General features: G+C 35.5%; 1 protein-coding gene, 1 non-coding gene and 1 pseudogene across 2 annotated transcripts; 1 reads left to right on the top strand and 2 right to left on the bottom strand.

The window, feature by feature from the left end:
- Window positions 1-364: 364 nt before the first annotated feature.
- Window positions 365-437, bottom strand: TRNAF-GAA (transfer RNA phenylalanine (anticodon GAA)). The gene has a single exon. It is a non-coding gene; the product is annotated as a tRNA-Phe (tRNA).
- A 387-nt stretch (window positions 438-824) lies between these two features.
- Window positions 825-1,714, bottom strand: LOC112751476 (inactive protein RESTRICTED TEV MOVEMENT 2). The gene is made up of 2 exons (XM_025800627.2): window positions 1,473-1,714; window positions 825-1,261 (listed from the first exon to the last, which is right to left on the bottom strand). The coding sequence occupies exons 1-2, from the start codon at window positions 1,585-1,587 to the stop codon at window positions 888-890; spliced, it is 489 nt and encodes a 162-aa protein (XP_025656412.1). The 5' UTR covers window positions 1,588-1,714; the 3' UTR covers window positions 825-887.
- Window positions 1,715-2,652: 938 nt separating this feature from the next.
- LOC112751477 (disease resistance protein Roq1-like) lies at window positions 2,653-6,715 on the top strand (annotated as a pseudogene).
- The last annotated feature ends 4,034 nt before the right edge of the window (window positions 6,716-10,749 follow it).

Raw genomic sequence — 10,749 nt, forward strand, 5'->3', positions numbered from 1 at the left:
TTTTTGTTGGATTTGAGCTAACTTATATAAACTTTTATACAAAAAAAATTTGTATGTGTAACGGCCTATTTTTTTAAAAGTTTGTTAACACTTCAAATATGACTTAGATATAATGTTAATATATGGTTTAGAAAAGTTAATACTAATTGTTTGAATGTTGGTGGTAGTAAATATTTGTAGTTTAACATTTATAATTACTTGATTATCTTATAAATTTTGGAAAAATATATACGTATTCCATTGCATGTGTTCAATCATTTAAAAAATTTTGTTTGTCTCTGTATTTCCTATGGTGTGATATCTCGTATGTATATGTCTTATCATTTATAAAAAATTGGCACTTAAAATAGGGTTTGTTTAAAAATGCGGTGAGCGTGGATCGAACACGCGACCTTCAGATCTTCAGTCTGACGCTCTCCCAACTGAGCTATCCCCGCAACATATTGTATAATTTAGTTTCTTATGTTGATTTGCAGTTAGAAAACTAATGAAGCCAAAATCCTCTATTTCTGCTTCTCTAAAAACTGGAAAAATAATCCTTCCTGTATTGTATTATTGTATATATCAATCGTTACGATGGAACCATTAAAAACCGTTTTCCTTCTGTTACTTTTCCATTAGGTTCTCGTAAAGTGCAAGCTTATGTATACAGATAGCCTCAAAAAGGCAAGATCCATGTCAATTTTGTCTTAAATTTTGTTTAATTTTTTATTTCATCCCAAATCACTTATTGTATACTTTATTCAATTTTTCTCATATATTAAAGATTTGATATAATACATTTATCTAAAATTTGGCACTGTTCTTTCTCCCAACACAAAATATTCAGAACAAAGACTCATCATACTTAACAATTTCATTCAAATTATTAAACATTTGCAACATTATCAAGTATCAACCTTGGCAGCACCACCATGAGGATAATGAGTATTCATAATTCTTGTTACAAAAGTTCCAAGTGTAACCAATGTAACCACCACAGCCACTACTCCAATTACAACCTTAATTGCTGTCCTCTTCCTTGTTTTCAATTCACCAATGGAGGAGGAGTAATGCTCTTCAACTTTCTTTGGCATCACAATAGAGAGCACTCCATGAGATAACTTTGCACTGATTTCATTCACATTTGTGTCTTTTGGAAGCCTAATTTCTTTGTGAAAACGGCTCCATTTGTTGTTGGATGAATCTAGAGGCCTTTCTCCAAAGATAGTTAGCAATCCTTTGTTGTTTGTTTGAACCTTAAGTTGCTCCTTCTTGAAACCTGCGAAAAATTATTCAGAAGAAAACATGACATGTTATTATATATTTTAATAGAGACTTATGATACTCTTCTACATATTTTCTTAGTACCTAATTTGACACTTGGTTATAAATTTTTTAGTTGACGATATAAAAAAGTTTTATATTAGGATAATATGCATAATATGAGGTTATTTTCTAGAAGAGAACATAGAGGGAAGAAATTTTAGTACCCTTCAAATCAATCTCAACAGTGACATGTTTTTCTTCTCTAATCCATCTGCAGCAAGGTTCAAATTCCTCATATGATCCAATCATTGTAGCCCCAGCAGTGTTATTTTTTCCCATTGCAGAATAATACTAGTGGCTATAGCTTCTTCTCTCTTAAACTTGTGATTTTTAGTTTCCTTATTATTCCAGCAAAGTTTATGGAAATGGATTGAATGAATGAATGAGAGAACCATGATACAATATCTCTATTTATATCAATATATATACAAGGCTCAATGCATATAATTAAGAGTGTATTTGGTAATTGGGGTGGTTCTCTTGGTTAAGAATGATTCCTTGTTGGTTTGAATAAGTTTTCTATTGTTACTTTCTTGAATCCTAGTTTTGAAGGAAACCATGTACCTTATTTTACTTCCATCTCTCAATCTCTGTTACTTTTTCTTGATTCTTTTTTCTACAAACCAAGAATTGTAGCAATGTGTTCACAACAAGCTTGTGACTTAGCTATCTATATTCTGATATTCTACAAGGGCAAAAAGAATTGACACCTTATCACATCAACTCAATTAGTCTGTATAAGTGTGATTAATTAAAGAATTTTTGGCATTATCACACATTATCATAAGAATAATACAGGAAAATTCACATCTCATATTGGATAGTGTTAATTAATGAAAGCTTACAAACTATAACATTTATGTTCTAAATTCCAACATTTGTCTACTCATTCATACATCAAAGTGCTGTTTTTATAAAAGATGTAACCTTTTTTTCCACATTTTTTGACCGCTAAAGTTTTAATCTACTGACAAGTTACTACATGGGGATGAAATGATGAATAATGATACTGCGTGGAATTTGTATGCAATATGCAACAAGAAATCATGATGCCGATGGGATACAAGTTTTCACTTGCTTGAAATTTCGAGGCAAAAACTAATAATAAGTCAGTGTTTTTCAAGATCACAGTATGCTAATTACAACAACGTTTGTGCCAAAGAAATAGTTAATAAGAATTACACCACACTGTAGAATAGCATAGGATTCTTTTGAACAAAACTTAAATAGTGATGACGCGTGGGTGAGAGGTGGACCCAAGGAATCAATAATGAATGAATGCAGTTTCTGCGTGGTTGCTAAGTTGACTGACTTAGACTTACACCCACTATTATTGTCTCTCACTCTCACTCTCTCTCTTTATTTATACTTACTATGTTTCTCTGGTTTTCATCATCATCCAACACTCCAACATATATCCTTCTTGCTTCCATCTCATGGCTCTGCAATCCTCCTCCTCCTCCTCCTACTCTGCCCGTCCATTTTCCTCTTCTTCCATCAGATATGTATGGAAATACGATGTGTTCAATCAGTTTCAGAGGCCAAGATACTCGCTTAGGTTTCACTGGCAACCTCTACAAAGCTCTCTGTCGCAAAGGAATCCACTCCTTCTTTGATGATGGCGAGCTTCAAAGCGGAGAGGAAATCACACCTGCACTTCTCAAGGCAATTCAAGAGTCCAGGATTGCCATCGTTGTGCTCTCTCCTAACTATGCTGCTTCTTCTTTTTGCTTAGATGAGCTTGTCCATATCCTTCACTGCATCAAGGGAAACAATCGCTTTGTTTAGCCGGTTTTCTTTAAGGTGGATCCTTCTGATGTGCGCCGTCTAAAAAACAGTTTTGGAGAGGCAATAGCTAAGCATGAGAACAGATACAAGGATCACATGAACAACAAGGTGGACACATGGAAGAAGGCTCTGAAAGAAGTAGCCAATTTGTCTGGCTATCATTTCGAAGATGGGTAACTTCACTTCGTATACTTCTTTCTGTAATTGTTTCTCATTATTACAATTTTGAATTGTAAAAGTATTTATGTGTTTGTTTGTTGGGCAGGCATGGATATGAACATGAGTTTATTAAAAAGATCGTGCAAGACATTTCAAGAAAGATTGGACGTCTACCTTTGCCAGTGGCTGACTTCCCTGTTGGACTCGAGTCTCCAATGTCAAAAGTAATTTCACTTTTGGAAATGGATTCTACTGATCGAGTTCACATGGTAGGGATACATGGGATTGGTGGCATAGGGAAAACAACACTTGCTCTTGCTCTTTATAACTTGATTGCCGACAATTTTGAAGGTGTGTGTTTTCTTGAAAAGGTGAGAGAAAATTCACAAAAATATGGGTTGGTGCATCTTCAAAACAATCTTCTTTGTAAGATATTAGAAAAGGAGGGAGTCCAGATAATATGTGTTAAGGAAGGAATTTCACAGATACAATGTAGACTGAGTCAAATAAAAGTTCTTTTGGTTTTGGATGATGTTGATGAGCATGAACAGTTGACAGCTATTGCGGGAAAACCTGATTGGTTTCATCCTGGAAGCAGAATCATTATTACAACACGGGACAAACATTTGTTGACACTTCATAACATTGAAAGAACATATGAGGTACAAGGTTTAAATAAGCAAGAATCCTTAGAGTTGCTTCAATGGAAAGCTTTTAAAACAGATATTGTCAACCCAAGGTATAAGAATGTTTTAACCCGTGCAGTAACTTATGCTTCCCGTCTTCCATTGGCTTTGGAAGTAATAGGTAGTCACTTGTGTGGAAAAAAAGTAGAAGAATGGGAATCTGCATTGAATAAATTTGAAAGACATCTTGATGATAAAATACATGAGATACTTCAGGTTAGTTTTGATGCTTTGGGAAAAGAAGAACAGAGTGTTTTTCTTGATATTGCCTGTTGTTTTAAAGGGTATGAATTAGAGGAACTTGCATATATACTTCAAGCTCATTATGGAAGTTGCATGAAATATTATATTGGAGTGTTGGTTGAGAAATCTCTCATAAAGATTGATCAATTCAGAATAACATTACATGATCTAATAGAGGACATGGGCAAAGATATATGTCGAGAAAAATGGTCAAAAGTGCCTGGAAAACATAGTAGATTATGGTTCTACAAGGATATAATTAAAGTTTTGGAAGATAATCAAGTAAGTAATAGTTTTTTTACTCAAGTTTATTAAAGATTTTTTTAATACATGTATTTTAATTAACTCATGTTCTTACTTTTGTGTGATGAAAGGGAACTAGTGCCATTGAAATCATACATTTGGAATTTCCTTTATTTAGAAAGGAAAGGGGTGAAGGTCCATTGGAAAAAGAGAAAAATGATGATGTAGAAGTAAAATGGGATGGAACAGCTTTTAAAGAGACTTCAAAATCTCAAAACACTTATCATAAAAAATGGTCGTTTTTCCAAAGGTCCCAAATATCTTCCAAATAGTTTAAGAGTATTGGAATGGAGGAGGTATCCATCGAGACATTTTCCTTCTAATTTTAATCCAGAAAAGCTTTCCATACTCAAGTTGCCTTATTATCCCTACATGTCACTCAAGTTGGATAGCTTATCCAAGGTAAGCGTACTAAATTCATTTTTATGATTTTGTATGTTTGTTAATTCACATAATCAAGTTTATTGGTTTTATTTTAGTTTGTTCATTAATTTTATTTGTTTGTTTGTTTTTTCTCCAGATGATGATCACCTTGAAAGTTTTGAATTTTGATCGCAGCTTTTTTTTTGAAAGAGATACCTGATGTATCTAATCTTCAAACTTTAGAAGAATTTTCTTTTGAAGAATGTTATAATTTAGTCTCAGTTCACAGTTCAGTTGGTTTTTTACCGAAACTTAAAGAATTGAAGGCTGAAGGCTGCGACAAGCTCAGAAGTTTTCCACCTGTTATTAATTTGCCATCACTGGAAATACTCGGTTTATCTGGTTGCTCAAGTCTTGAGAAATTTCCAGAGATTCCAGAAGAGATGAAAAATCTAGAAGGGCTTATTTTGAATGAGACTAGCATAAAAGATTTGTCAAGTTCATTTTGTAACCTTTTTAGATTGCGGCGTTTGGATATGCAGTATAATGAAATGTATAAAATACCAAGTGTCATTGCCATGATGCCAAACTTGTATCGGTGTGATATTAAGTTAGGAGGAAGAAAGGGGAGGGTATCAGGGGAGCAAGAAGAGGAACTTCATGGAATACTCACTCACTCCGTCCCCTCTTCACATTTGAAATATCTTCCTCTCGAAAACAACAATTTGTGAGATGACTTTTTTCCACTAGCTGTTGCATGGTTTCCGAATGTGAAATCTTTATACCTAGGAGGCAATAATTTCACAGTCCTTCCTGAATGCATCCAACAATTTCGCTTTCTTCGGTATATCGATGTGGATTGTTGTGAGCATCTTCGGGAGATTAGAGGGATTCCACCAAACTTGGAAATCTTTTCAGCAGCACACTGCAAATCATTTGAGTCACAGAGGCACAAGCGTGTTACTCAATCATGTTTGGTTACTTTTTAACAATGCAGATGACATCATAATTCATATTAAATTAATAATTTATGCTAAACTACTGCTTCTGCATTATGAATGAATGTCAGAAAGTGCACGAGGGTAGAAGGACCAAGTTTGTGATGCCAGGTGGAAGCATTCCAAGGTGGTTTGAGTGGCGCAGCAGTGGATCTTCTATTTCTTTCTGGTTTCGTGGCACCAAATTCCCTGACAATGCCCTTTGGGTTGCAATTCTACTCAAAGATTGCATCCCTACCCCACTTGGATGGAGTAATATCCATTGTGACCATCAATGGCACACGTTATCATGAATATTGGGAAGCACCATATTTTGAAAGAGGATGGAATCATGCGAAGCTTTCATATGAAGCATCTGACGGTTATAAGGGAATGGTGCCAGGTGAGTCAATTGCAAAAGAGATTGGAATCCACGTATTGAAGCAAGAGAGTAGTAGTATTGAAGATATTCGATTCACTGACCCATACAAAATGACACAAGTAATTATAATGATGATCATGCTCTCAATAGCATTGCCCAACCATAAGAAGCAGCCCTTGCTCCTCCAAACATGCATTGGTTTGTGGACGTTGCTGTTTCTAACTATGCATGATTTGGATAAGGACAGTGAATTAGGGTCGGAAGGATTAGGAATGTAATACCACCCGAATCCGCGGGTACCCACCCCGCCCCGCCCCACACCGGGGCGGGTTATTGGGAGGGGCGGGGCGGGGTCGGGTTTAGGTAATACTCGCCCCCTACCCGCCCCGCTATATATATAATATATGTAAAATAATTAGTAAATGATTAATAATATTGTATCATATTTAAATTTGTACTTTAATTTATGTTATATATATATGATGATGGTCATATAAATTTTGAAATTTAATTTTATTTATTAGATTTTAATAATTATAGGGGCGGGTAGGGCAGGGACGGGTTAGGGTTCAACGTTTTACTACCTGTGGGTAAAAGCGGGACGGTTCTATGCGGGTTGTTGTACGGCGGGGCGGGGTCGGGTAGAGCAAAAACCTGCCCCTACCCGCCCTGTTGCCACCCCTAATCAGATATCAGCGATGGTTAAATTGCATCCACAGAGCTAGTGGGTGCAGAACTTGGGTGTGTCCAAGGGTAATTGCATTTATCACTGTTTTTCTGTTACTCATTTTAGATTTTTGTTATCTCCCTCTCCCCAATTTACTTTTATCAATAATATTTTTGTACATAAAAGGATCCCTGGGAGTCTGGGACTAGAGTGATTCATTGAACTTGTTCATGTTCTTGAAGATAACATAAAATGCACACAATCTTGTTTATTTCATTAGTGACAGAAAAGATAAAAGAATATTGTATCAGTATGATAGAAATCACCATGCATGTGTACTTGAGATATCCATTCAATGTGGTACTTGCTACTTTTTCATCAACAGTTTATATTGTATGTTACACTACATTGAATGATTCTGAATTTCTAATAAAATGGGTACTAGGACACTAGCTAGGAATGCAAATAAGTAGTTTATTAGTCTTATCTCAACAAGAATGTGGAGCACAGACCATAATGGTTCTAAATAACCTTTTGGAAAATATTGGAATGTATGAAAATGATGATCGGAGAGAGAGTGTTTTATGTCAGTACTTATTGGCTTTTATATGGAATAGTAAGAACAGGGAATTATTTGATTCAAGCTACACTAGACCTCTCTGATTCTCAATCACGTCCACAAAATTAGAGACACTTCATAAAAAGAACATGAGCATAGTTACTCAAGGTTTAGTGGCAGAGTTATCAGGAACTGGAATGAAAAATGGATCACTGGATTCTAAAAAAATGGTTGCGATATGTGACGCTATGCTAACCATAGCCACAAATCAGCAGAACAAAATCTCAATCTAATCATTAACAGGATAATGGAATTCAAAAACAAAATGAAGACATACCTTGCTTATTCTCTGTTATTGTTTGAAAAATCTTTATCTTATTCTTTCTCTATAATAAATTAATAATGCTGTGGATTCTAGATAGCTAAAAATCTAAATAATTTCTACAATCTCATCTCTTTAATTAAATGAATATCATCTTTATTTCAAAAAGCAGGAAATTGAAGTAATTCTAAACAGATAAATGTGATTAAGGAGTATCCTCCAATCCAATTATTTAGTGGGCTTGGCACTAACAAGTAACAACATTAAGATGCTCAATTTCAGTAACTTTTTTGTATCATACATTTATATATTGAATGATTCTGAATTCATAACACAATGCAATTGCAAAGCAAATAGATAACCCTGTTGCCCACGGTCAATTTGAAGCTTTATTCTTTGCTTTATCTTAACTCATTGATTTACAGGTAAGAAGATGAATGTTTTTGAACCCTGATTTTCGTGGCACCAGAGAAACACATTTTGTTTCATCAATCAATATAGGCCAAGCTTGCTGCATTCCCATTTCTAAGAGAAACATGTCAGAACAATTGAACAACACTCTGTTTTATTTGAAGAGAGAGTTTTATCAGTAGTTGTTGGCACTTATGGAATAGTAAGAACAGGGAATTATTTGTTTCAAAGCATGAAAATTTTATGACATGAAATTCTGTAACTAGTCTAATTAATGATTTGCAGATGTAGGGAATTCTTTTTCTTTTCTTGGGATACAAGAAAAACAGGACTAAAAGAAATTATTTTTATAATTACCAAGAGGACAAGAAAAGAATTGTTTTCTGTTGTCATGTAGTCTTGATCTCTTGAGTCCCCAATATAGGAATAATAATAGATGAATCAATGAGAAAACAATAGAAATAGTTATGCAAATTGCAAGGTAGAGACAGAGATACCCTTCCTTGAAATTTTGAGGAAAGAACAGAACATGTTGTGGCTTGATTTTCATGAGTTCGTATTTTCCTATGTTGCTGCTTTACAGAATTCATTTTTTTTTTCCATTTCTTTCTTTTATATAGAGTAGAGGGCCCTTGGCCATGTCACTTTCACTTTCATATGGCAGAGGATGGTTACTGTGGTCCATATGGTTACTGCTAATTTGAAACTGTAACCGTGTGGCCCAGTCACTTTGATGTATATGTTCTTTATTTTTTCACCTTTGGTGAATTATATATGTGCTTCTTAGAAGAAATTTAAGACATGAATGTCATCTCTACTTTGTACAAGGCATGACAAATGGAAAGTCAAGAATTCATAGGTGTTACTTTTTCTGAGATTTATGCTCCTCACAGCACTAGACATTTTGATCTCATTTATTGTTGATTTTTATGAAGTAAGAACAACTCCAAGCTAATCTTAAACTCTTCTTCTTAATTTTCTTCTGATTTGGTTGATGCATGCAATACATATAACAAACAGCTACTTTGTCAAAGGCTTCAATACAGCAACTAATTTCTTAGGGAACTCAATCACTTGTTAAATTCAGCAGGGTCAAGTTAAAACTGAAAGAGCCTAGCAGCGGAAATGACACAAATGTCCAACACAAGAACAATATGGAAGCACTCACAACACAATATGGCAGCAACTATAACAAGCAAATATAGTAAGTAAAGCAATAATAGGAACACACCGAGATTTTAACGTGGAAAACCCCCTCAAGGTGAGAGGTAAAAACCACGAGTCGTCCAGACCAATGAAATAGCTCCACTATAATCAAATGAGGTACAAGAGAGTCTCAAATAAAGCACAAAAATGTGCATATAACCAGCCAAAACATTAAAGCACCAAAGCTCACAAATGAAAAGCAAGAAGATGAAATATACCCAAAAAACAGAGCTACTGTCGAAGCCAATTTCTCCCTCTGTAGACATCCAATTAAAATCTCCACCGTCCAGAATGAAGAACAAGATATGAAGAATCTACAGTTCAAATTTCACGTCGATCCAACGGTGAAAGAATGAGAAACTGCCGTTCTAAAATTGCTGCTCTGTGTAAAAACGGGAAACCTAATTTCTCTCTTGCGAAGCCAATTTCTCTCACTGCAAATCTCCAATCAACATCTCCACCGACCAGAATGAAGAACAAGATGATAGGAACACGCAGTTTAAATTTCAAACCGATCCAACGGTGAACAACTGAGAAACTGATATTTGAAATTTACTGCTTTGGGCAAAAACGGGAATTTTGTTTTTCCCCTTCTCTCTCACTTGGTGGCTACTCTCACTCACTCTCAATGACCCCCAAAAATCTGAACTAGGGTTGTGGCACAATGGGTGCAAGAGACACCCTCAAAATGTTGGGCTTGGGCCTCACAAAGGAGAGAAAAAAACCCAACAAATCTCCCCCTTCTCGACTAGGTGGAGGCTCTCGCCATTCCGGCGATCAAAACTTTTCTCTTGACAATGCTTTTGTCATCATATCAGCACCATTGTCATCAGTGTGAACTTTCTCAAGTTCCAATAACTTGGAATCTAACACATCCCGTATCCAGTGATACCTAACATCAATATGTTTAGATCTTGGATGAAAAGTAGAATTCTTGGCAAGATGAATAGCACTTTGGCTATCACACAACAACACATAACGGTCTTGCTTGAAACCAAGTGCTGCAAGAAACTTCTTCATCCACAACAACTCTTTACATGCTTCAGTTGCTGCAATAAACTCTGCCTCTGTGGTAGAAAGTGCAACACACTTTTGTAGCCTTGACTGCCATGAAATAGCTCCCCCTGCAAACTTGACCAAATAACCTGAAGTAGACTTTCGAGAATCAATATCTCCTGCCATGTCTGCATCAGTAAAGCCAACTAGCAAAGGTTTCTCACCACCAAAACTCAAACTCAAGTTAGTTGTACCTTTGAGATATCTCATAATCCATTTAACAGCATTCCAATGTTCTTTACCTGGATTAGAGAGGAAACGACTCACAGTACCAACTGCATGAGCAATGTCTGGTCTAGTACACACCATAGCATACATC

This window comes from Arachis hypogaea, chromosome 15 (genome assembly GCF_003086295.3).
Source record: "Arachis hypogaea cultivar Tifrunner chromosome 15, arahy.Tifrunner.gnm2.J5K5, whole genome shotgun sequence".
Classification (NCBI taxonomy): domain Eukaryota; kingdom Viridiplantae; phylum Streptophyta; class Magnoliopsida; order Fabales; family Fabaceae; genus Arachis; species Arachis hypogaea.